We start from the raw sequence: 27123 nt of genomic DNA on the forward strand, positions 1-27123 counted from the left end.
GCAACAGGTCACCTGCCCTTGTGGCATTCTCTACAAGGTGTTCCTCGGCCCTGAGGATGGGCCACTGTCCCTCTCTCGGAGCCGGAACCCCGAACCTGCAGAGTCCCAGCTGCAGCTGCTCAGGAGGTTTTGAAGAATCCCGCCGACGAGGTCCCGGAAGGTCCCGGCGGCAGGTGACCCCAGGCCGGCAGGTCCCTGTTCACGTAGGGTGTGCACCGCCCTCCATAGTACAGACCCGCCCCTCCCTGCACTGTGGAGACGGTCAACGGGGCGGGCCGCTCAGCACAAAGGAACAGCACACCTGACCGCGCCTCTCCGGCGGGCGGTCGGGGACGTCCCCAAATGGCGGCCGCGCCGGGGTCCGAGGGTCACTGTTCGGGCGCCCTTGACGGGCCGTCGCGCCGCGCCACCTAGCTTGCTAATTAGCGGCCGGGGGCAAGGGCGGAGGAACACTCGGCTCGGCCAATGAGCGCCCGGGTGTCTGAGCTGCATCCAATCAGAGCGCGGGCAGGGGAGCCAGGTTGGGTTGCGCGCGCTCCGCGCGAGGGGCGGACACGGGCGCTCGGGACCTCTGCTGCTGCTGCCCGGGGCGCCCACCTCTCTCCTTCCCGCGCACCGGATGCTGGGACCCGGGAGCTTCCGCACACGCAGACTAGCGGGTCGCCAGGAGCGAGGAGGCCTCGTGCAGCGGCGCTCTCCTCCGAATCCGCGCTACCTCAGCGGCTTCTGCAGAGAGGCATGAGGGTTGGCTCCTGGCATCGGGAGCGTGAGGCCGCCTCGGGGTCGGCCAGTTAAGGGAAGTAAGCGGGCGGCCCGGCTCCCCGGCCCTTCGTCTCTCGGGGGGCCCTAGCGGCAGGCGCGGGGACCCGCAGAGGCCGAGATGTTCCCGCGGAGGCCCCCAGCCACCCTGGCCGCCTGGCTAGCGGGCGCGCGGGGCGGGGGCCTGCTGGCCGTGCTGGCCAATCAGTGTCGCTTCGTGACGGGCCTGCGCGTGCGGCGAGCTCAGCAGATCGCGCAGCTCTACGGTCGCCTGTATTCGGAGAGCTCGCGCTGCGTCCTGCTCGGACGCCTCTGGCGCCGGCTGCGCGGCCCTCCCGGCCATGCCTCTGCCTTGATGGCGGCGCTCGCCGGTGTCTTCGTGTGGGACGAGGAGAGGATCCAGGAGGAGGAGTTGCAGAGGTGAGCCTCTTGTCTGCAGCAGAGACCCTGTTCGGTCGAGAGGGGTGGGCCTGGGGAGAGGTTGGTGGGCACCTCGGGTCCTGCCCTGTCGTCAGTGCCCCGTTTGCCCGGTGGTCTTTTGAGTGACGATGCAACAAACTGAACCCGTTTTAGCACCACGCTAAAATTATTGCCTCTTGTCTGTTAATTCCATTTGTCAGGTTAAAAATAACTGGAAGCGGGGGCGTGGGGGGGCGCTTCTAATGGGTAGTATGGCACTAAAGAAATATTCCAAAACCAAATTAGATATCTAAGGTATAGAGGCTGTTTTTCTGGTAATCAGCATACCCCCCAAAAAAGCGCACATTGAAATCGGGCTTTAAAATAAGCCCAAGGGGTGTGTGTGTGTGTGTGTGTGTGATACATCTTGCCATTTATAAAATGACTGCAATCCAGATGGGACTCGGGCTTTGCGCGGCCAGCCTCTGTCACTGTGACTTGTGTCTTGGCACATTTAAGAAGCTGGGAGGTGTTTGCCTGTTGGCACAAAACAGTGCCTCGGACATTCTAACGTGTAAGAGTTAGGTTACATTTTTGCAGCTTTGGAATTCTTCGAATACTGTGACATTAGGCTTTGTCTGTGGAAAAGCTTATTGGCATTTATTTTTGTTAGTCTGTAGTTCTGACTTTATCATTCCCAGATAACCTTAAAAGGTAAATGTTTCTGCTTTAGGTTGTTTCTATATTCCCTTTAAACAGATACTCTCTATTGTGCCCTCACCTGCCCCTCACTTTTTTTTTTTTTTTTTGGTTTCTCAAGACAGGGTTTCTCTGTAGCTTTAGAGTCTGTTCTGGAACTAGCTCTTGTAGACCAGGCTGGCCTCGAACTCACAGAGATTCTCCTGCCTCTGCCTCCTGAGTGCTGGGATTAAAGGCATGCGCCACCACCGTCCAAGGCCTGTCGTCCGCCGTCCCGTGTTTACCCCACACACACCTGAGAGTCTGTTTCTTCCAAATATTTCTTAAACAGGGAGAGAACCTGTTTTACTGTTTTTGCTACTTTAAAAATGAGAACAGAACAGTAAAGTTTATAGTGTGACCTATTTGGGATATATAATACTCAAATGTCAACCAGTGATTTGTGCAATCCTGAATTGAGAACAAATGCTAGTCTCTCTTAAGAACGGGGACTGTGGCCGGGCGATGGTGGCACACGCCTTTAATCCCAGCACTCGGGAAGCAGAGGCAGGCGGATCTCTGAGTTCGAGACCAGCCTGGTCTACAGAGCTAGTTCCAGGACAGGCTTGGTCTACAGAGCTAGTTCCAGGACAGGCTCCAAAGCCACAGAGAAACCGTGTCTCGAAAAACCAAAAAAAAAAAAAAAAAAAGAACTGGGACTGTGTTCCTAGCAAGAAAGAAAGATGGCTTTTATAATAGTCGAGTGTGTTCAGGGTAGTATGGCTGCAGACAAAAAAGGTGACTTTGTTTTGTTTTTTTTTTTAAACAATTTCTCAGTGTAGCTCTGGCTGTTTTAGAACTCACTCTGTAGACCAGGCTCCTGAGGGGGATTAAAGGCTGAACACCACCACCCATCTCCAAAGAGGACTGAAGTCATAATTACAAACGAGTCTATGTGTAAACACGTTAAAGAAAGAAAGCATGATAGCTATTTTGGTAATTCTTAATATTCTTTTCTACTTAGTAATTTGTGCCCCGCCCCCCCAGTGTTTTTTGGAACTAGCTCTTGTAGACCAGGCTGGTCTCGAACTCAGAGATCCGCCTGCCTCTGCCCCTCAGTTTTTTGAGGTGGGATCTGACCACTTTTCGCTTAACAGCCTTGAACATTAGTTCTTCTGCCCCAGCCTTCGCAGGACTGGGGTTGCAGGTGTGTGCCACTACACTTGAGTCTCTTATTGACTGTCGTCACACCTGGAGCTGCAGCCTGTGCTTTCTCTTACGTGATTTGATTTGATTTGTTTAATGAGGAAAGAATAGCCTCGCTTCCTAGCCTTTTGGTGCTTAAGAACCTCTTAGAGGTTGGGTATGGTGGCACATACCTTTAACCCCTAGTGTTTGGGAGACAGAAGCAGTAGGAGATGTTAGCTTGAGGCCAGCCTGTTCTACATAGTGAGGTTCATCATGGACACGCAGAGCTACATAGAGACCCTTTCTCAAAAGAAAAAAAAAGAAAGAAAACATCTTACCAAATCCAATCTTAGTAATCTTATTTAACCTTTTAAATTTAGCCTGAGGAGGACTGTTCCTAGTTTGAGGCCAGTATAGGCTATAACATGAGTTTCAGGACAGCCTAGGCTATAGAATAAGATCCTGTCTGTCACACATGGGGGTAGGGGACATACTAACAAAATGATTTCTACAGCTGATGTAGCAATGATTCAAGCCAGGCAATGCGGGGAGGCAGAGACACAGACACAGGTGGATCTCTGAGTTTGAGGCCAGCCTGGTCTACAAGAGCTAGTTCCAGGACAGGCACCAAAGCTACAGAGAAACCTTGTCTCGAAACAAAATAAGCAAAAGAAGTAGATCTTTCTCTTTTTATATTTTTATTACATGTATGTATCAGTGTGTATGGGGTGTGTTGCTATTAAACACTACAGCCTTTGTGTGGAGGTCAAAGAATAATTTGTGGGAGTTGTTTCTTCTGTCATGTGGGACCCTGGGATCAAACTCAGGTCTTCAGGTGTAGGGGCAAGTGCCCTACCCCCTGAGCCATCTCTTTGGTACTGAAGTCAGTTCTCTAAATACTTTTTAGTATTTTCATCCAGTTGGCTTCTTAAGTAAAATAAGTTTGTAGACTGTTACTGGTGCTAACCTGTGTTCTGTCAGACTAGGACAAATCTCATGGAAAAATACAGCAGTTTTTCTTTTAAGTTACAGAAACAGAAAGAGGAAGGATGTTAGGAAATAGAAAAACTTAGGAGGAAATGTTCCATTAACTCTAAAAAAAGTTACAGATCACTACTCTAAAAGTTTGAGTAATTCTGGTTAATGAGAAATTAGTGTTAGTAAATTTTCACAAGAAAAATTGATGATTTCTCCATTTCTGTCTTTTTGGGCATTTAGAATTAATTAAACTTTTTAGCGTGTTATTAGCTAGTGAAAACCCTTCTGGTTTAAAGGAACTTAATGACCATAGTCACTTTGGTGCATTTTATAGATAAAGCGCTTAGGTCAATAAAACGACATAGAAGGGGCTTGAGAGTTGTTGAATTTATCTGTTATTTTACCATTAATTAGCTGCTTTTTAAAAAGTGCCATAAACTATTTTATGTCTTATTTCAAGATCTGTTTCAAATTAGTAGTAACTGAAAATCCCTATTTCTGTTTTGTTTGCTTTTTTATTTGTGTGTTTGTCTCTAGACATGGTCTCGCTATGTAATGCTGGCTGTCCTAGAACTCACTATGTATACCAGGCTATCCTTGAAGTCATAGAGATCAACCTGACTCCCAAACCCTGGAATTAAAGGCATGTGCCACTATGTAGAGCCAAAAGTCTCTAAATCTCGACAGTAGTGTGGAATTTCAGGAGATTTTGTTAGGTGAAGCAGTTGTGTTGAAATCCCTACTTGCGGGGGTGGCCCTACCAGAATTATTCTGGAGCCTGGGTCCCAGGTTTGTGGTAAGACCAGCGCTCTGACTGAATCACGTGTTGGTAAGCTTACTCTGTTCCATTGTGTCTCGGATTTCCTTAGTCGTCACAGCTTCCCTTTCTCAAATGTTTTGGAGAGAAGAAAGTAGACTCCCTCCTTGATCCTTGTACTAATGTAATCTGCAGATTTGTTACTATTTCAGGAATAATCTCTTCTGCCCTTTTCTCTCTTATTAGGTCTTCTTAGATGGGTTTAGACACTTATCCTGTCCCAACAAGATTAGATACATAGGAAAGAGGTGTTTCCTTTCCCCACATGCTATCTATGATACTGTTTGTCCCTCTTGTGTGTTTTGTCAGTTGAAACCCTGCAGGGCATTAATGGTCAAGTCTTCCTCCATCTTTCGTACTGTGCTTTTCCAAGAGTGCATGTATACTGGATGCTATAGCCTAGCTGGTGTTGAACTCACTCTGTGCGTAAGGATAGCCTTGGACATCATATTCTTCTGTTGATACCTCCTGAGTGCCGCGATTACAGATATGTGCCAGTATATATGTGTTTTGTGAGTGCTAGGGAGTGACTCAGGACCTTACGTGTATGTGTGTGTTTGTTGGACAAGAATAGCTCTGGTTGTCCTGGAACTTGCTGTAGACCTGGCCTCAAACTCAGTGACAACTGCCTCTGTCTCTGAGCGCTGGGATTAAAAAGGTGTCACCACCACCACCCACCCTGAGCTGTATCACCAGCCTTAGTCCCTGTTGTTTACCAGGGGAAACAGATTTATGCTTCTCTCCTTCAGGAATGGAGCTTGATATTTAAGAATGCATTTCTAAAGAACATGCCTTTTTAATTCCAGCACTCTGGAACCATAGGCAAGTGTATCTCTGTGAGCTAGGTAGAGGCCAGCCTGATCTACATTGCAAGTTCCAGGACACCAAGGTTCCATAGAGAGACCCTGTCTCAGAAGAATGCTTTAGTGTCAAGAACAATGCCCTTGCCGGGCGGTGGTGGCACACGCCTTTAATCCCAGCACTCGGGAGGCAGAGGCAGGCGGATCTCTGTGAGTTCGAGACCAGCCTGGTCTACAAGAGCTAGTTCCAGGATAGGCTCCAAAGCCACAGAGAAACCCTGTCTCGAAAAACCAAAAAAAAAAAAAAAAAGAACAATGCCCTTACTTCTTTCCAAGTCAGGCCTGGAATTGTTCTCTAGGCAAGCGGTGTTGTGATTGTGCTCTTGATCTCTTCTGCAAGATCTAACTGCCTGCATTAGTAAGATGCAGGCCATATTCCTATACTTACACCTTTGCAGGGATAGCCTTGCATTACATTTTGCAACTTCTATTTATAAACTTTCCAAAAAAAATGATGAGACTACCCCACACCCCAGATAGGGTTTCTCTGTATAGCCCCAGCTGTCCAAGAATTCATTCTGAGGGCTGCCTTGAACTCAGAGATACACCTGCCTCTGCCTCCCTAGTGTTGGGATTAAACGTGAACACCACCATGCCTGGCTCAATATAAATCTTGTTACCTAAGTCTAAAGTTTAAAAAAATTCTCGTAATTTGGAATTCTAGAGTTAATGAGAACCTTCAAAATAAAAGATGTCTTGCTGGGTGGTCGTGGTGGCGCATCCCTTTTTAATCCCAGCACTTAGGCAGAGGCAGGTGGATCTCTTGAGTTCGAGGCCAGGTCTACAGAGTTAGTTCCAGGACAACCAGGGCTACACAGAGAAACCCCCCTGTCTTTGAAAACAAAACCAAACGATAAAAAGAAAAGATGTCTTCACTTTACAGGTAAAATGAAATCTTATAGTATCACACAGTCATTTGGATTTAGAGCTAGAACTACAGACTGCTCTCAAGGACTGCTAAATTGCCCATAAATTTAGTCTTGCATTGCCAATAATTTAAGTTTGAATCTTCCTTTTTTTCATTTTTTAAAAAGCATCGAATGTAGCCCTGGTTGGCCTATGGTCTAAGATGACCTTGATCATAATCCTTCTACCTCAGTTTCCTTAATGTTGAGATTACAAACATGTGACATTGCTCCTGGTATGTTTTTAGCTTTGAAAGCAGCATATTAATGTAATGTTTTACTGTAAGAATTTGAATTACTGAGGTCTACTGTATTTTCATTTACTCAGTTTATTCAACAAATACTTGTTGACTATTTACACTTACCATAGAGATACTAGGAGTTGGAACCAAAGAGATTCATTATTTAGCAAAGGCGGCAGAAATAAAGATAGATTATTATAGTATACTGTGATTTGTTTCTGTAGAGAATAAAAGAAAATTCATGTCATTAACTCTGTAGGAATTACCCTTATTTCAGTATGTTAGTAATTGCTGTTTTCCTAGTCTTTTGTTGTTCAATGCTGGGGCTCAAACCCAGGACTTGTATACACTACATAAACACTATTACCCTATTTTTTTTTTTTGTTTCGTTTTGTTTTTTGAGACAGGATCTTATGTAACTCAAACTTACTGTGTAATTCAAACAGTTGAAGCGGCCTCAAACTTTCCTTCTGACTGCCTCCCAAGTGCTGTAATGCAGGTCAGGCGTGTTAGGCTACACCCATGGCTGGCCTCAGTCTTGAATTGCACCCTATTATTTGCAGTCAACCAGCAGGTTTTCTTTCCTGTTTACTATTTAAAGTTGTTTATAAGATACAAGCCATGTTTTGTCTATTTTTTGACAACTTCAAACATGTATGTATACATTGTATCTTGATCATATCTGTTCCTACCTTTGCTGTCCTGTTGCCCCTAGAACCTACTAGGATACCACTTTTTCCCCTTGACCCACTAAGTCTAGTTAGTACTGCTTGCATGGATGTGATTGTGAGACCATTCATCAGAGCTTGAGCAACTCGAAGACAATGACTCCCTCTCCCTCAGCAGCCATAAACTGCCTGCCACTAGCTCCTTAGGGTTGGGGCTTCATGAACTCCCACCTGTCCATACTGGAATGTTGCCTGGCTTGATCTTCTGCAGGTTACCACAGCTGTTGTACGTTCATGAGTAGAGCAGCCACATCGTGTTGAAAATAGCATTTCTTAACTTTCGAGGTTTGTTTTAGAAATAAGTCAGGAGTGGCAAAGAAAGAGATCACCACTCTAGTTAAGTGTCTCAACAAAGCAAAATTTTACTCTTCATCAAGAAGGTGGACTGATAGCCAGGCAGTGGTGGTGCACACCTTTAATCCCCACTGAAGAGGCAGAAGCAGGTGGATTGAAGCCAGCCTGGTCTACAGAATGAGTTCCAGGACAGGACAAAGGCACACACAGAGAGAAACCCTGTCTCAAAAAACAAACAAATCAAAGGGGGGGGGGCACTGCTCATCAAAGCCGAAGAGCAGGAAGTGTGCTTGGTTCTTGTATTCTAACACAATTGGCAACTTTATCTTTTCTCCCATTACATTAACTGGGGTTCAACCTCACAGTCTTTCCAGTTTGGCAAATATGGAATGGAAAAGGGTTTACTGATCCAAGGAGAAAGAAGTCATTGCTCTGAGGGGGTGGGGATCACTGAGCCAGGCTACTGGGTTCTTGGAATGAAACAGGAGCCCTGTGTACTGGGTGGGGAAGGATCAAAACATTTGCATGTAGGAGGGGAAGATGAGGAAAAAATTAGTATCTAGTGTTTCTTACACTTGTGATACAGATGCCTCATTTAAGACTGAGTTTTTCAGCACTTTGAGTCTCTGCATTAGCTGCCACCCACTATAAAAAGAAGCTTCTCTGACCTCTGACAGAGAGAACAGTTCTACTCTGTGGGTATAAGCATAAATATTTACCATTTAGCAAAACTGAAAGTTGTAGATTTCCCCCTAGGGCCTATATCCTACCCCAGCCAGGAGCTTTTGACCAGTTTTGGAGTACCATGTTAAAAAAAAATCATTTTCTTAAAATGTTTCAGATATAACAAGATTAAAGAATAAAAGACATTAAATATATAACATTTAAGAAATAAAGCCAGGGATACATGCCTGCAACTCAGCATTTGGAGGGCTGCAGCAGGAAGATCAGGAGTTTGAAGGCAGTCTAACGAGATATTGTCTTAAAAATAAAACAAATAGCACCATCAACAACCCGAAAAAACTACAATAGAAATTCTTCTGTGCCTTTTTGTGAATTTTCTTTACCCCCATAGATGTGCCCATAAACACACTTTGTTGGGTATTATACTAATCTGCGCCTTTATCCCTGAGCATTGATCATCAAGGATTATATAATCATACTATGTTGTATCACATTTTAGGATTGTATTTTATTTATTTATTTTGGTTTGTTTTTTGAGACAGTGTCTCTGTGTAACTTTGGAACTTGTTCTGGAACTCGCTCTGTAGACCAAACTGGCCTCGAAATCACAGAGATCCATTTGCCGCTGCCTCCTGAGTGCTGGGATTAAAGGCATGCACCACAACTGCCCTGCCAATTTTAGGATTTTATAGCCCTTTGTGCGCAAGTGCTAAAAGAATGAATCCAACAGCATACAAAATTAATTTAATATGGCCCATTAATGGAATAAAATACAGGAGCTGGGACATAGCTCACTTGGTAGAGGGAGTATGTGCAAAACCTAGGTTTAGTTGCCATCACTGTTTAACCAAGTATGATAGCACAGTCCTGTAATCCAAGTATTCAGAAAATGGAGACAAGAAAGGTTAAGTCTAAGGTCATCCTTAGGTACAAATTGTGGCTAGCCTGAGCCATGTGAGATTATCTCAAAAAAAAGAGAAAGAAGGGACTAGAGGGTGGCTCAGTGGTTAAGAGCACATGCTGCTCTTCTAGAGGTCCCAAATTCAGTTCCCAGCATCCACTTTGGGCACTTCACAACACCCTGAAACTTGCTCTAGGTGGTCCCATGCCCCTTTCAGGCCTCTGTGAGGACTACACAAATAGTGTGTGTGTGTGTGTGTGTGTGTGTGTGTATACCTTGAGACAAAGTTTCTTTTATATACACATGTTGAGACAAGGTTTCTTTTTTTCTGTGAAGTAGCCTTAAAGTTACAGAGATCTCTCTCTCCCTCCCAAATACTGGGAAAGAAAAAAAATAGAGAAAAAGCTTATAGAGGTAGCATTTGACTAATTCTAACCTCATTTTGTGATTCAAAAAATATTTACAGTAGCTGGAGAAATGACTTAATGGTTAAGAGCATTGACTGCTCTTCTAGAAGATCTAGGTTCAAGTCCCAGCACCCACATGATAGCTAACAGTAATCTATAACTCCCATTCCAGGGAATCTAGTGCCGCCTTCTGGCCTCAGAGGGTACTAGGCACTTGGCATGGTAAACAGACAAAAATACAGGCAAAAGCACCCAAATATATAACCTTAAAAAAATAGCACTCAACAGATTGGGAATTAAAGGGAAATTCCTCAGGTTTATATAAAGGGCATCTAAAAATAGCTCTTAGCATGCTGAGAAAATGAAACCTTCCCCCTAAGGTCAGCAACAGGGCAAGCTACTGCCCTCACTCCCTCCTTTGAACAGTGTACTAGAGCTTATAGCCAGGGAAGTTAGGAGGAGAAAGATGAAAGGTACCCAGACTGAAAAGGAAGAAGTAAAACTACATCAAATATTACCTTGTGGATTGAAATACCAAGGGATTTTTGAAAAACTGTTAAACTTAGTAAACTGTTCATACTAAGAGTATAGGTTAAACAGTCAGTAAGCAGTGAACAATCTGAAGATGAAATGAACAATTCCATTTACAACAGCATCAAAAAGAATAAAATTCTGTGTGTGTGTGTGTGTGTGTGTGTGTGTGTGTGTGTGTGTATGTGTGTATGTGTGTATGTGTGTATTTGAGACAGGGTTCCTCTGTGTAGCCCTGGCTGTCCTGGAAGTAGCTCTGTAGACCAGGCTGGCCTCAAACTCACAGAGATCACCTGCCCCCGCCTCCTGAGTGCTGGGATTAAAGACCTGTGCCACCACTGTCCAGCTGCAAGAAACTTTAAAACACAAATCTATAAAACATTATTGAGGTTAAGTGTGGTGGCACACACCTTTAGCACTCAGGAAGCAGTGGCTGGTAGATACCTTTTGAGTTCAAGGCTAGTCTGGTTTACTTAGTTTCAGGCCAGCCATTGTTACACAGTAAGATTTTGTCTCAAAAATGAAACATTGTTGAGTTTTTTAAAAGGCAAGTGGGGCCAGGCACCTTGAGCTCAAGCCTAACATCTTGGGTTTGATCTCTAGACACACATTTTTAAAAAGCCAGGTGTGGGGTTGGAGAGGTGGCTCAGTGGTTAAGAGCACTGACTGCTCTTCCAGAGGACCCTGGCTCAATTCCCAACACCCACATGGTAGCTCATAACTGCCTGAAACTCCAGTTCCAGGGGACCCAACACCCTCACACAGACATATATGCAGGCAAAACGTTGGTGGTTAGCATTGAAGCTGACTCAGCTTCTCAGTCTTCTTGATTAATGTCTCTGTCTCACTTTGCTACTCCCCAGCATGATTTCTAGTTTCTGACCTGCCTTTAAAGACCTGTCACTCCTGGACTTGAAGTGCAGTTATGTGACAGGAATAAGGGACCTACAATTGTACTGTGTACGTGCAAAGTAAAACTACCCCAAATAGCTGGGCGGTGGTGGCGCATACCTTTAATCCCAGCACTTGGGAGAAGGAGGCAGGCGGATCTCTATGAGTTTAAGGCCAGCCTGGTCTACAGAGAGAGTTCCAGGACAGCTAGGGCTACACAGAGAAACCCTGCCTCTCGAAAAAAAAACCAAAAAAACTAAAAACAAACAAAAACCCAAATAAATGTTAAAATTTTTATTGTAAGTTATTTAAGGCTCTGTGCCGGGTCTTGTGCACTTTTTGTATGCTTTCACGACTAGCTTGAAGTAGTACTAATATTTTCTACATCTCATAGATTTAGAAATGGGAACTGGTTAAGTAATTCTAATTACAAGTTTAGACTTGTATTCAAGCTTAATTCAGATTTTATTTATGTTCATTGAGATAATATGCTGTTTCCCACCACACCTCATTTTGCAGGTCTTTGGACACTTCATTCATTTCATGGACATGGTGCCTGTTTCTGTCTTTCCAGGTCCATAAATGAGATGAAACGGTTGGAGGAAATGTCAAATGTATTCCAGAGTTCTGGAGTTGAAAATCGCCCTCCTGAACCAAAGACCCCAGCAGAAGGGAATGAAAAGTCAAAGGACAAAGAAGAACCATGGGAAATGGTGATGGACAAGAAACACTTCAAGCTGTGGCGGCGCCCAATTCCCGGCACCCACCTCTACCAGTACCGAGGTGAGCCATGTCTGCTGCCTTTGACGTATGTCCATGGTGCCCAGGCATGCGGCACTTTGTTTCTTGTACTTCCAAAACTGTTCTAGCCTGGCTCTGTTGAAAATTTGCCAAACTCTTGTTTATTTTCCTCTCCCAGATAACAAGCTTTTCATATTCTTCCTTGATAGATGTCATCTGTGCCTTGCTTTGCTGCTCCTGGGATAATTTTTAGGTTTTGATGTTGCCTTTGAGACCTGTCAGTCCTGTGGACTTAAAATGCAGTTTAGAGGACAGGGCATGACAAGCTTTCCCTCCTCCCTCTTGTTGTTCTAGTTTTTGGAACATACACAGATGTGACACCTCGGCAGTTCTTCAATGTTCAGGTGAGTTTATTCTTCCCTGATTTGGAGCTTCCTGGCTCCCTGAATACCTATAATGTCAGCACTTGGAGAGGTGAGGCAGGGGATTTGCTGAAGTTAGAGGCAAGCCTGTGTTGTGTAACACATATAAGGCTAGTCAGACCCTGTTCCAAGAGGTAAAACAAACAAATTGAAAACAATAAAAGAGTTGGGTGTAGTGGCACATTTCTTTAATCCTAGCACTTGGGAAGCAGAGGCAGGAGGAGGATGGATCTCTGTGAGTTCAAGGCCAGCCTGGGCTACCTGACAGGACAGCCAACTAGAGCTACATGATTAGAGATCCTGTCTCAAAAATAATAAAAGTAAAACAGAAGTGAAGAGAGGAAGATGGAATCACCAAATGCTAGCAACATAGAACTTTCTTTCATGAGAGTTCCATTTTAAAAATTTAATTTTAAAATTAATCACACTTGAATGTGATGGCATGTACTTTTAATCCCAGCGCTCAAGAGGCAGATTTCTAGGCTAGCCTGGTCTACATAGAGAGCCCAAGGACATCAAGGACTATATAGAGAGACCCTGTCTCAAAATATACATATAAATAAGTATACAAAGTATTAGGCTTCTTTTATTTTTTTGTTTGTTTGTATTTGTTTTTGTTTTTCGAGACAGAGTTTCTCTGTGACTTTGGAGCCTGTCCTGGAACTAGCTCTTGTAGACCAGGCTGGCCTCGAACTCACAGAGATCCACCTGCCTCTGCCTCCCGAGTGCTGGGATTAAAGGTGTGCACCACCACCTCCCAGCTGTGTTAGACTTCCTTATGACATTGAAACAAACATAATTTGTTTTGCTGGTTGTCTTCTCCCATATCCCTCTGTCCCCCTTTTTATATTTCTACCCCAATAACTCCTTTCAACTTGGATGTCACATGTGTTCTGTTATCTTCCCTCTTTCATCAGTACCTTTTCCTTTTTCCTAGACTCCTTTCTGGTTTCATGACTAATACATACACTCACACCCACAAATGTACATATGTGAATGTTAAAGCTAGGATCTGCATGTGAGAGAGAGAGAGAGAGAGAGAGAGGGGGGGGGGGGCATTTGTCTTTCTGAGTCTGTTACCTTGCTTAATATAACTTCCAGATTTTCATCTTCCTGAAAGTTTTGTAATTTCATTTTTCTATGGCTAAATAAAATTCCATTGTACATAAGTACCACATGTTCACTATCTGTTAATTTGATTTAATTTCCTTGCTTTTGTGAATAATGCAGCAGTAAACATTTATAGCAAGGTATATGCCCAGGAGTGGTGTGGCTGGGTCGTATGGTAGTTCTATTTTTAATTTTTTTTTGAGAAACTTTTGTATTGATTTTTCATGATGGTTGCACCAGTGTATATTTCCACTAACAATGTAGAAGGATTCCTCTTTCCCCACATCCCTGTCATCATTGTGTTGTGATTTTTGCCAAGCTTTTAGTAACTAATTTGTTGATTATAATAATACCTACTAATGCCAAGCCTGTTGGAATAGGCCTGTAATCCTTGCTATTTAGGAGACTGAAGCCTTTTTGGGACATAATGAATTCAAGACCAGCCTGGTCAACTTAATGAGACTGTCTTAAAAAATAAGAACAATACTTGGAAAATTGAGCATTGCACAGTATATGTTCTGGGTTAAATCCACAGAACTACAGCAATACACTCACTAAGTCTATGCCCACCTAGGCACTGTTTACATCAGTGTTATGCTTTGTTTTGATGCAGACTGTGTGTCTGCGTTTGAAATGCCAAAAGATGAGAAATGCATCCTGAAAGATGAGATCTGTTCATACTTTAAGACTTTTTTCTGTTTAAAGTGATTTAGAATTATATCTTTACATATGATATGTTATGTTCTCTTCATATATTTCCTTTTCTTTCTAACTTTTATAATTGTTATTGTGGAGGTGAGGGTACAAATACAGTTTGGGAAGGCCAGAGGACAGATCTGTAGAGTCCTTGCTCCTTTTTCTCCTTCCACATTTATGTGAGTTCTGTGTATTGAATTCAGGTTGTTAGGCTTACATGGTCAGTGTTCTAGTTTCATTCTGTGGCTGTGGTAAAACTCCCTGACCAAAAGCAGCTTAGGGGAAGAAAGGGTTTATTTCATCTTACAGGTTATTGTCAATAACTGAGAGAAGTTGGGACAGGAACTTGAAACAGGAACCATGGAAGAATATTATTTATTAGCTCTCTTCCAGGCTCATGTTTAGCTAGCTTTATTACATAGTCCAGGACCTCCTTCCCAGGGAATGATACTGTCCATAGTAGGCTGTGCCCCTTAGTCAATTAACAGTCAAGACAGTCCCCCATAGACACCAATAGGCCAGTCTTATCTGACTTCCCCTTCTCAGGTGACTCCAGGCTGTGTCAAGTTGACAGTTAAAGCTAATGATAACAGGTGGCAAACATTGTTATTGATAATTCCATTCCACAGACATTTCAATTGCATAGCTTTTGTTTATGTCTGTGCATACACATACATGATAATGGGAACTGAGCATGAGCTGTCAAAACTTGCTAGACAAGTAAAGTAATCTAACCACTGTGCTGCATCTTCAGTCTTTTGGGCTTTTTTGTTTTGTTTTGTTTTTTGTTTTTGGGATAGGTAGTCCAGTGTTGCGTTGAACTTTTGATTTTCCTGTTTCTACTTCATGAACTGCTTATAATATAGGCATATGTTGCTGATATCTGGCTGCAATGTAAGACTCCCTGCAAAGGGGCTAGAGAAGTAGCTCAGTGATTGAGAGCACTGTCTTATCTGGACAACTCAAGTTCCCAGCAACCACATGGTGGCTCACTCTAGTCTGCAACTCCAGTCCCAGGGGATCTAAAATGCCATCTTCTGTCCTACATGGTCACCAGGCAAACATGCTGTAGTGCACAGACAGACACGTAGGCAAAACACCATACACACATAAAGTTTAAAAAAAAATTCTCTCACAGGACTTTGGGGGATGAGTCAGTGGGTACAATGCTTGCTAATCAAGCATGAGTTCAGATTCCTGTATCACTCATGTAAAACCTGAGTGGGAGCATGTGTTTGTAAGTCACCCCAGCACTAGACAGATAGGGGCAGTTGATCCCCAGAATTTGCTAATCAGCCCGTCTAGTCAAACCACTGAGCCTCAGGTTTAGTGAGAGAACCTGTCTTTTTTTTTTTTTTTCATGATATTTATTGAGCTCTACATTTTTCTCTGCTCCCCTCTCTTCTTCTTCCCTCCCCCTTTCAATCCTCCCCCAAGGTCCCCATGCTCCCAGTGTACTCCGGAGATCTTGTCTTTTTCTACTTTATACTTCCCATGTAGATTAGATCTATGTAAGTCTTTCTTAGTGTCCATATTTTGTCTAAGTTCTCTGGGATTGTGGTTTGTAGGCTGGCTTTCTTTGCTTTATGTTTAAAAACCAACTATAAGTGAGTATATGTGATAATTGTCTTTCTGTGTCTGGGCTACCTCACTCAAAATAATGTTTTCTAGTTCCATCCATTTGAGAGAACCTGTCTTAATAAAATAAATCTCAGCACTCGGGAGGCAGAAGCAGGTGATCTCTGAGTTTGAGGCCGGTCTGGTCTACAGATTGAGTTCCAAGACAGCCAGGGTTACACAGAGAAACCCTGTCTCGCAAATCAAAACAAATAAATAAAAATAAACTGGAGAGTGAGAAAAGAAAGCCAGCATTGACCCAGCCTACATGCGTAAGTGCACACGAACATATATGTGTACATGTACACACACACACATACACACATGCTCCCCTTCAGTGTATGTAAGAATCTTAGAGAATCAACTAATAAACAGCCATGCCTCCAAACGTTGGCACTGTTGAGTTAAATCACTATTTCTCCATAATGTCCTTGAGTCAGAGATGCAGCCTCCAGAGAAACTTGTGCATCCCTGTTTGGATCTTCCCTTTTGCAGCTGGACACAGAGTACAGGAAAAAGTGGGATGCACTTGTGATCAAGCTGGAGGTGATTGAAAGAGATGTCGTCAGTGGTTCTGAGGTTCTTCATTGGGTAACACATTTTCCTGTGAGTACTGTTAACTGGTTTTATTTCTTTCAAGTCTGTGATGCAGAACACTAATCCCATCCCACCTCCTTTCTTTAGTACCCAATGTACTCGAGGGATTATGTTTATGTTCGTCGGTATAGCGTGGATCAGGAAAACAATGTGATGGTCTTGGTGTCGCGGTATGTATAACTCGTTAAGTTCCATTAGCTGCCTTCACCCATCTGCACCTTTAAGCTTGACTTCATGAGTGCCCTGCAGATTTACTAGCAGCCAGTTCCTGTCTATCCCTGCTCCCTGCTTGGGGAATAGGCTGATCTACCAGGAAAACTGAACAAGTATTGCAAGCTTTTGCAGGAGGGTGGGAGTGGGCATTGAGGGTAGAAACTGGAGCCTTACTCATGCTAGGCAAGCATGGTACTGATGAAGGTTTGTGAACTTCTTAATGCTGGTTATTTTAAAAGGTAAAACGAGAAATACAGCCTGTGAGCTATATATTATAATTTCACAACCTGGATTGTGTTCAGTCATCTCACTGACTGTGTGGTTTTGTTGAGTTGCGTGGTTTTGTTGAGTCAGTGATTTAGAGTCTTGGCCATCCCCTCTTAGCCTTGGCTTACCACTGGTTAGTGCAAAGACAGTAATCCCCCTCTTCCTCCTTACAGTGCTGTGGACCACCCCAGTGTGCCAGAGTCTCCAGAGTTTGTCAGGGTCAGATCCTATGAATCCCAAATGGTTATCCGTCCTCACAAGTCATTTGATGAGGTGAGTTTACTGCGTATTAGGGATGGGTGTTGTAGCTTTGATTCCCCTCCCCGCCGCCCTCCCAAGGAATGTCTTTTTCTGAACCGGGGAGAGGTGAGCTGTCAGAGTGCAGTGTACTGGAAAGAGGTATGAGGGATCAGCCTGCAAACTTGTTAGGTACATTATGGGCCATGGTCTCACTGTCACATTGTTTCAAGGGTGGCTAGAAAATAATTCAAAAAATAAAGGTTTAGCCGGGCGGTGGTGGCGCACGCCTTTAATCCCAGCACTCGGGAGGCAGAGGCAGGCGGATCTCTGTGAGTTCGAGGCCAGCCTGGTCTACAAGAGCTAGTGCCAGGACAGGCTCCAAAGCTACAGAGAAACCCTGTCTCAAAAAAAAAAATAAAATAAAGGTTTAAATTAATAAATCTTTAAATAATTAAATTATGGCTGGGTGTGATGGTGCATGCCTTTAATCCCAGCACTTGGAAAGCAGAGGTCAGCAGATCTCTGTGAGTTTGAGGCCAGCCTGGTCTCATGTGAGTTCCATGACAGCCATGGCTACATAGAAACCCTGTCTTGATAAACCAAAAATAAATAAGTGAAGGCAAAGGCGTAAGTCAAAAACAATCCCACACCAGTTTAGAATTATGATTAATAGAATGGTTATTTATTTAAAGGGGAAAAAACTTACAGATCATCGTCCCAGATAACAGCCTGCGCAGTCAGGACAGAAGCGGAGCAGAAAGAGCGCGAGAAGGGAAGTGGCCGCTTTTTTAAAGGGAGAGAGACCACGCCCCAATGGGTTGGTATCTCAGTGGCTATTGGCTGGAGGAGCGGAAGGACCTCCCGCAACAAATAAGTAAACAAATAGATAAATCCTGAATTTTATGGAATTCTAAATGCCACAAGCAAATGACTTTATTATTGTATTTGATTTTGAGACAGTCTCATTATGTAGCCCAGACCAGGCTGGCTTGGAACTTGGACTCCAGGCTGACCTCTAATTTGCAGTTTTCCTGCCTCTGCCTCCCAAGAGTCATGATTGTGAGTGTGCACGACTACACCTAGTTCCTTTGTCAATTACTGTTTTCTGAGCTGTTGGAGTTTTGTTGAGAAAGTTCTTGGTTATGCTAGTATCTTGAATTGTTTTTCTCTAGTATTTTCAAAATTTCAGGTCTTGTATTTTTAATTTCTATCTGTCTACCCTTCTGTCTGTCAATTTTTAGACAGTGTCTCTCTACTAACCCTGGCTGTCCTGAAATTTTCTATATAGACTAGACTGGCCTCAAACCCAAAGAGATGGATCTGCCTCTGCCTCCCAAGTGTTGGGATTAAAGAAAGCATGCCCAGCTTGAATAAAATTTTATGTAGGATGAGATCTGAGGTATTAGTTTCATTCTTGAACATGTGGGTATCCAGTTTTCCTAGCACTGTTTGTCAAAGAGCATACCTTTTTTTCCATTGTGTCTTCTTGGCATTTTTGTTGAAACTCAGAGGGCTGAAGAAGTGCATGGTCTTATGAGTAAGTCCTTTTTTGTTCTCTTCTTGTGCTAGTACCATGTTTTGTTAATATGGCTTTGTAGTAGGCTTTGAAATTGGAAACTATGATAACTCTGCCATCATTGCTCTTTGCTTATGCCCAGGATTGCTTTGGCTATTTGGGATTCCGTTTTCTGTTTGTGTTTTTTGTTTCCGTCTTCCGTACAAACTTTAGGGTTTTTCTTTTCCACTTCTGTAAATAAATAATGTTTTTGGGTGATTATATTGAATATGTACATCTTTTGGTAATTTAGCCATTCTTCTCCTACTCCCTAAGGCATATATATATATATATATATATATACATGTAGTGTGTGTGTGTGTGCGTGTGCGTGTGCGTGCGTGCGTGTGCATGCTTGGGAGGCCAGAGAAAGACATCACATATCGCTATTTCCTATTCCCTTGAGACAGGGTGTTTCACTGAACCCAGAGCTTTTTGGTAGGATGTCTGTCAAGCAAGTCCCAGCAATCCTCTTGTCTCCGCCAACCCTCCCATCTCACTAATTAGCACTTGGTTACAGGCACATGAAGTTTTTTACATGGGTGCTGGAGATGTGAACTGAGTCCTATGACTGTACAGTTTAGCCATCTGCTCAGATCCATGTAGTCACAGCCATTTTCACCAATGTTCTGCATTGGATGAGGGTACTGCATTATAGGCTGCAAGGACCTAAGGCAGCTCCCGCTGCATAGTGTTCTGTAAACAGTTATTAGCACTGAGAGAGAAGGGGAAGGTGAGATCTTTAAGTTGTAAACCTTGGGCATCTGTACTGGGCTCCTCAAGGCTACTCCCATGGTTGAAGACTTGCTAGAAAGACCTTCAGGACTTGGCAAATAGTGTACTCCTAGCTGTTTAGGGCAGTAATGCAGTAGGGATACACAGCTGGATTATAAAGGAAGAAGACACAGAATAGTCTTGAGGCTTTGTTCTCTAGCACCAAGATGCAACAATGTGTGTTTTTGGCCAGCAACCTGTTAGAGACTTGGTGCTGGAGTTTTCACTAGAAGCTGGTCTCAGCACCGTCTATTTAACATGTAAGTTTGGACCTCCGTGGAGAAAATCCATCTTTCACAGAGGCCTCTTGATATTTGTCATGATTTGGGCACAGAAAACTTCATTTACCAAGAACAAGATGGTCAAGGGCCTTTCTCTGAATAAGCAGCCGCCGGCCTTCACTCTCAGTTTTTTTTTATTTATTTTTTTTGTGCACAGGGTATTGCACTCTTCACTGCAGTTTTGGGTCATGGTTATTTCTGGTACTGGATGTAGAGTTGCTGTGAGAGATCCAGGTGCCTCCAACTTTGCTGTATTTCTTTTCCAGAATGGCTTTGATTACTTACTGACTTACAGTGACAATCCACAGACAGTGTTTCCTCGCTACTGTGTCAGCTGGATGGTTTCCAGTGGTAAGCAGGGGTATGCATAGGGGGTCTGAACCTGAGCTGAACAATTTGTTTTTTTGTCTTAATGGCAACAGGAGGGTTGGTACTTAACCATTTTTTAGACATGTTGGGGATATTTGAACAATCTTCCCATTTCATTATAGCCTCTAAGTGGGATTTGAAGGGTAAGAAGCACAGAGGTTCCAGAGGAGAGTTTTTAAGACATCACTTTGGTGCCTTACATATAGATGTGTGCACTGATGTATTTAGATTTTTTGCTCAGTAGTGTTGAATGGCTAGGTTGGTGGTATACACACTGGTAATCTCAGTAGTGGATACAGGGGCTGAGGCAGGAGGATCAGGGTCAGCCTAGGTAACATCTGATAAAACCAAAATGTTGAAGACTGTGAGATCTGGCCAAGAAGACTTAGTTGTGGGACAGTTGCCTAGGGGAATGACCACTACCTAAGAAGGGCTGCGTGCCATAGCCATAATCACACCCCTCACTTCTGATACCTTGTCTTAGGAAGCATTCTCACGTGAGTTTCATTGTTTTGGTTTGATTTTTCTTTTGTATTGTTTTTTAGAAGATCTTGGATAGCCCAGGCTGGCTTTAAATTCCTTTTTGTTTTGTTTTTGTTTTTTGAGACAGGGTTTCTCTGTGTAGCCCTGACTATCCTGGAACTCACTCTGTAGACCAGGCTGGCCTCAAACTCACAGAGATCCTCCCAAGTGCTTGGATTAAAAGCATGCACCACCACACCTGGCTTGGTTTTAACCTCTAGATCCTCCTACTTCAATGTCCCAGTTGTTCCAGAGGGGGATGGGAAATTAGATATATATGTGTTCATTTATCTAAATTAAATGACAGGGTTTTTGTTGTTGTTGTTGTTGTTTTGTTTTTTTACTATATCACTAAGTAATATTTTAATCACCTAGAAGAGGCATTTGGGAATTCAGTGGCCTGATGAAAAGATCAGTTGTGGGTAACTTTCACAGTTTGCACAGGGAGCCGTTCTGGGAGGCAGATATCACTCATGGGTTTTCATTCAAACCGTTGTTGGCCTACCATTAGAGAGACTAAGTTTGGATTTTGAACATGTTATTAGCTTGTGTGTTCGCTGTCCTAATTTGCTTTCTGTTGCGCTAATGAACACCATGACTTGAGAGGGAAAAGATTTATTTCATCTTCTAGCTTATGTCCATTGAAGGAAGTTAGGGCAGACAACTGAAGTGGAGCATTGCTTATTGGTTTGCTCAGCTGTTTTATACAACCTAGGATCACCTGACTAGGTAGGTATGATACTGCCCACTGAGCTGGGCCTTCCCACTTCAATCATTAATTAAGAAAATACCCCCACATGCTTTCCAAGAGACCAGTCTTAACAGAGGCATTTTCTCCTCTTAACTGAGGCTCGCTCCCTCTTCCCAGAGAACTCTCTAGCTTGTGTCCGGTTGACAAAAAAACTAATCATCACAGCAGCTTGACCAGCTTCTTCTGTGTCCTGATAGGCATGCCAGATTTCCTGGAGAAGCTGCATATGGCCACTCTGAAAGCCAAGAACATGGAGATCAAAGTGAAGGACTACATCTCGACTAAGCCTCTGGAAATGAGCAGTGAGGCCAAGCCTACTGCTCCATCCTCCGAACGGAAGAGTGAGGGTAGCCGTGGCCCGGCTCGGATTGAGTATGCTTAAGGCCTTTGGGATGAGGAGAGACAGGCATTCCTGGCCCTGCCTTGCTCCCTCAACTCTGCTGCAGGACAGGGACAAGTCACGCGTGTTCGAAGACATCTGCTGTAAATGTCAGTGTGAGAGAATTAGAACTGGAGTTAGATTTCATTTGGAGCCCTGTTGCTTTTTACCAAACAGAGGACCATGGCATCATGGAGTCGTCGTGTTTCAGGCCAGCTGTTGTGAAGTCCAGCTAATTTGGAACAAACCTCTCACTTTAGGCCAGAAGGGGATGACTCCTATCTGCCTCCTCCAAGAAGCTTCATCGCTGACATTCCAAATGCCACCATTGGTTGTGCAGCGCTCTGGATATCCTACAGTTCTGTAGGTCACTTGGAAACTGGTTGGCCCTGAGTTTTCACTAAGGGGTCACTAGGAGTGCTCTTGGTAACAGTCCTATGGTGATGTGAGCACTGGCTGAGCTAAGTGCCTTTCCTCACCTTGCTTTATCATTAGAGACACGAAGTTTGTACCAAGGGATCCTTGCCCCTACAAAATACCATGACACTGATTCATCTGACTCAAAGCGGTTTTCATCGTAACCGGCCTTTCTGTGTTCATGGGCTGTGCTTGTTGGGTTGCGCCTCTGCCCTAGCCTTAGCCCACTTGCCAGGAGCACCAGAGACAAACCCCTTTAGACATAACTTTCTATTGATGACATCAGTGTTTTGATAGGGTCAGTGGAAGTGCGCACAAAACATCTCACATAAAAGTAACTAGATTTCCTTTTTAACCTTTGTAGCAAAATTGGAGTTGCAGATTTGAGCACAGCTCCTTCTTATTTGTTCGGGCGTTATTTTCCCACTGCAGATTGACTGGGCCTTCCTGGAGTGCTAAAGGTAGTGGATTGTGGTTATACCATTTTCTCAGAATTTTCAAAACTGTAAGGTGTCATGTGGGCCAGCAGATGAAGTCTTGCCCCGTACCAATATGGTAGGGATGTGGCTTATGTGACTCTCTTGATCCTCTAAAACATTTCTCTCCAGAACTGACATAGAAATAAGACACACAGTTTGGATAAGATCACAACCAGATGATATGAGCCTGGCCTTGCTGGTTTCTTTATGGTAAATAGGGATCAAGTTTTAAATCTTCCTCCCTCCCTTTTTTTCCCTGGAGTTTATATAGCTGAATTTCTCTTTTTTTCTTGCTTGCTACCCTGTTGTGGTGTTGAAAAAGGAAACTAAACCCAAGGTGAACTTAACCCTTTTTTTAAAATTCTTGTTGCCTACTCACTTCTGTGCCAAGAAAACAACTAATTCCCCCGATGTTTCATGTCTTCTTGATTGCTGGCAGAGCAGAGAGATGCATTGAGCAGTCCCAGTGTCTTTCAGTGATCGTTTCTCCCTTCTCCCCAAGACCTGACAGAAACCTTTTATCTGAATTTGGCACCTGTAGGTGAATGTGTGAGTGTGTGCGTGTGTATGCCGGGTGCGGGTATTAAGCAGTATGGTTGCCCTTGTTCTGACTTAACAGTGCTTTGACTCTGTAAAGTTACCTGTGTCATCATAATGAGTTTGCTCCTAACTGTGACATTTTTATCAAATGTGTGAATAAATAAAGATTGCTACAGAAGAGTATTTACTTTTGACCATGTAGTGGGGAAATTGTGTATGTTGGGCTCTTTGTCATCCTAATCACAAAGTTGTTATAGGACATTGGTGGGCCTTTTTCTTTCTTGGCAGGCAATGAGTGATACAAAGCCTAGCCTCCTTGCAAAGACTGTGGCCCCTAAGTGACCAGCTTGGGAACTGGAAATATCTGTCTCTACTCTGGTATTTTGATCTACTGACTCATAGATCAGGTAAGAACAAGGTCTCACTAAGAAAATCAGTGAGTTGGGTGGTGCTTGCACACGCCTTTAATGCCAATGCTCAGAGTGCAGAGGCAGGCGGATCTGTAGCCCACTTGGTCCCACAGCCATTCAGTCCCAAAGAAACACACAGTCTTATATTAATTATAAACCGTTTGGCCTGTTAGCTCAGGCTTATTATTAACTAGCTCCTATAACTTAAATTAACACACAGTTCTTGTCTATGTTTAGCTATTTGGCTTGGTACCTTGTCTCAGTGAGGCATTCTCATCTTGCTTCCTCTATGTCTGGCTGGTGACTGTGTCTCTGCCTTTCCTCTTCCCAGAATTTTCTTAGTCTGGTCACCCTGTTTATACTTCCTGCCTGGCTACTGGTCAGTCAGTGTTTTATTAAACCAATATGAGTTACAAATACAAATCTTTTTTTTTTTTTTTTGGTTTTTCGAGACAGGGTTTCTCTGTAGCTTTGGTGCCCGTCCCGGAACTAGCTCTTGTAGACCAGGCTGGTCTCGAACTCCCAGAGATCCGACTGCCTCTGCGTCCCGAGTGCTGGGATTAAAGGCGTGCGCCACCACCGCCCGGCATACAAATACAAATCTTGCATTATCCCACAGCAGTTCCCTTTTTATTTCTTTTCAAAATAAGACCTTGAATCTAATCTCCTTTGTTTAGCTTTTTTTCCTGGCCTTTATCCCTAACAATTTGTAATCAACACACTAAACAAAGACAAAAACATTCATAATCAATTTTGGGGGGAATGTGGACTTAGTTTTCTATGTTACTTCCTGCTGATTGGGGCATTGGTAATCTTATGGGGGCCCCAAAAAATTTAGGATTATGGTCAAGTCCTGATTGGAGTATTCTGTGAGGCTTGATCATCTTAGCCAGAAGCCTTGAAACTGTTCTGGATGCAGAACTCAGAAGAAACTGCAACAAGGATCTCTGTGAGTTTGAGGAAAGCCTGGTCAATGGAGCTAGTTCCAAAGCAGACAGGGCTACACAGAGAAACCCTGTCTTGAAAACGAGAGAGAGAATCACTGTCAGGTCTGTAGACAGGCTTGGTAGAAGATGGGTTACCTTATAGGCTCTTTTAGGATCCATATTTCTTCAGGGGGAGCGATTAATTTGAGAAGTTTTGGAGCATCGAAGAATTTGGATTTGTACTTGGTTTTGCCTGTGGATAATAATGCTAGGGGAATAGATAGGTGTACCTGGCTGAATGGAACTGCATAGACATACAAGGCACACTTCCAGGGCACAAAGCTCCCTGTCTCTTCACAGGACTGGACCGTCTTCATTGTAAGCTGCAACTGCAGTGGAGCCTGGCCCTGGTGTTGTGCCCGCCTTTCTCTCTAGCTTATGCTTCATCTTTATCACTGTGTTCCCTCATTCTCTTCCCCTGGCCAGAGAGTAGTAGGCAGACCAGTGGGCTTCTGCCAGCATGTTATAGGCTTTTTCAGGATGAATTAGTGTGCCACTGATTTGCTTTATCATAGTTTTTGAGCTCATTTTTCCATAAGTCCTGTAGGTTTATTTATTTTTTTTTTTAAATATTTATTTGTTATGTATACAATATTCTATCTGTGTGTATGCCTGCAGGCCAGAAGAGGGCACCAGACCTTATTACAGATGGTTGTGAGCCACCATGTGGTTGCTGGGAATTGAACTCAGGACCTTTGGAAGAGCAGGCAATGCTCTTAACCACTGAGCCATCTCTCCAGCCCCAGTCCTGTAGGTTTATATTTGTTTTATTCACTTATTTATTTACCCGTTTGTTTATTGTTTGTGAGTGTGTTGGCTAGTTTTATGTCAACTTGACACAAGCTAGAGTTATTGGAGTCAGTCTGTTTATTTTATGAGTGTTCCATGAGCATGTATGACCTTATGCCAGAGGAGGGCATCAGATCCCACTATAGATGACTGTTGATTGACGGGGGGGGGGGCAGCCCACTCTAGGTGGGGACACTCCTAAGTTGGTGGTTCCGGGTTCTAAAAGCAGGGGTCTTGAGAGATGACTTGGTGTCTAAGAACACTGGCTGCTCTTCCAGAGTTCCTGAGAGCTCAGTTCCCGACAACCGCATGGTAGCTCACAACCATCTATAGTGGGATCTGATGCCCTCTTCTGCATAAAATTGTGCATGTAGATAGAGCACTCAGAAATAAATAAATCTTAGCACTCGGGAGGCAGAGGCAGGCAGATCTCTGTGAGTTCGAGACCAGCCTGGTCTACAAGAGCTAGTTCCAGGACAGGCACCAAAGCTACAGAGAAACCCTGTCTCGAAAAAATAAAAAAATAAATAAATAAAAGAGGGATGGATGGAGGGCCATATTAGAGCCCAGTATGGTGACTTGCCTTTAATCCTACTATTCACCTTGGAGGCAAAGGCAGGTAGAATTTTGAGAGTTTGAGGTCAGCCTGGACTACATAATGAGTTCCAAGCCGGCCAGACTATCCAACGATTAAAACACAACTTAAAATTTGTTTATTTCAGCTTTGGAACTCACTGTGCAGATCAGGCTAACCTTGAACATTTAACAATCCTCCTGTGTTTGCTTCCTGGTCGTATAGGTATGCACCAGTATGCCCAGTAACACTTTCTAAAAGTCTTTCATTTCAAAGTAATTAGTCTCTGTCTTTAGCATGGTAGGATCCAGATACTGAAAATAGAAAAATCTAAGATGTATTATTTCCAATAAAAATCTTAAGAATTAACGTGGATAAAAGTGGTGGTCTCGATACAAGACATTCCGTTCCCATAAACCTGAAGAGCTGCTTAGTGTGTCATGCAAACAGAACTCCCGGCTGTGTGCTGTCAAAGATGTTTTCCCCGAAGAATGCTTAGTTATGGCCACAGATGAATGCAGGAGGTAAATCAAGATCTGACTACATCTACATAGCCTAAACACGCCTAAAATTGCAGTGCAAGAGCTTAAAAAACAGTATTTTTGAGCATTTAGGCAGTTAATGCATTCTTCATGTCTGAAGGCTGTGCTGTGCAGGTTAGGGTTATGGTTTCATAAACATGACTGAAATGAATCTACCATTTGATCTCATGAGTGCAGCCAGCCCACCAGCACAGTGGCTTCGTGGTTCCCTAGTCCCAGGCTCCTGCCCTGCCTTGGTGTAGAATCAGTTTCTGCATGTCAGGGGTGGGACCCAGCCTTGGAGGTGGAGGCACTAACTCTGGCATGGTTGACCTTTCCAGAAGAATCACCAAGAACCTGCTGTTGGCTAAAGCCTTAACTGGTAACAGAGCTGCTAAACACATCTTGAGTGCTACATACATGTGGGAAGCTTGGGGAGGGGATCTTCTGACTGCACTAGGGTTTTGGTGGGGTTTTTTGTTTGTTTGTTTAGAGCTAAACTGTTTAGGGTGATCATTGGCAGGGAGTTCATGAAGCCTTTACAGTATAGAATGTGGGGTGAGGCCTGGAGAGATGGCACAGCATTTAAGAGCACCATATCAGATGACTTC

General features: G+C 43.6%; 1 protein-coding gene across 1 annotated transcript; it reads left to right on the forward strand.

Annotated features, from left to right (window-relative positions):
- Nucleotides 1-528: 528 nt before the first annotated feature.
- Nucleotides 529-23415, forward strand: Stard7 (StAR related lipid transfer domain containing 7). The gene is made up of 8 exons (XM_075962085.1): nucleotides 529-1179; nucleotides 11837-12045; nucleotides 12358-12407; nucleotides 16344-16454; nucleotides 16533-16615; nucleotides 17099-17198; nucleotides 20042-20126; nucleotides 21615-23415. Exons 1-8 carry the CDS (start codon nucleotides 881-883, stop codon nucleotides 21797-21799), a joined length of 1122 nt encoding a protein of 373 aa, XP_075818200.1. The 5' UTR covers nucleotides 529-880; the 3' UTR covers nucleotides 21800-23415.
- Nucleotides 23416-27123: the final 3708 nt, after the last annotated feature.

This window comes from Microtus pennsylvanicus, chromosome 2 (assembly GCF_037038515.1).
Source record: "Microtus pennsylvanicus isolate mMicPen1 chromosome 2, mMicPen1.hap1, whole genome shotgun sequence".
Classification (NCBI taxonomy): domain Eukaryota; kingdom Metazoa; phylum Chordata; class Mammalia; order Rodentia; family Cricetidae; genus Microtus; species Microtus pennsylvanicus.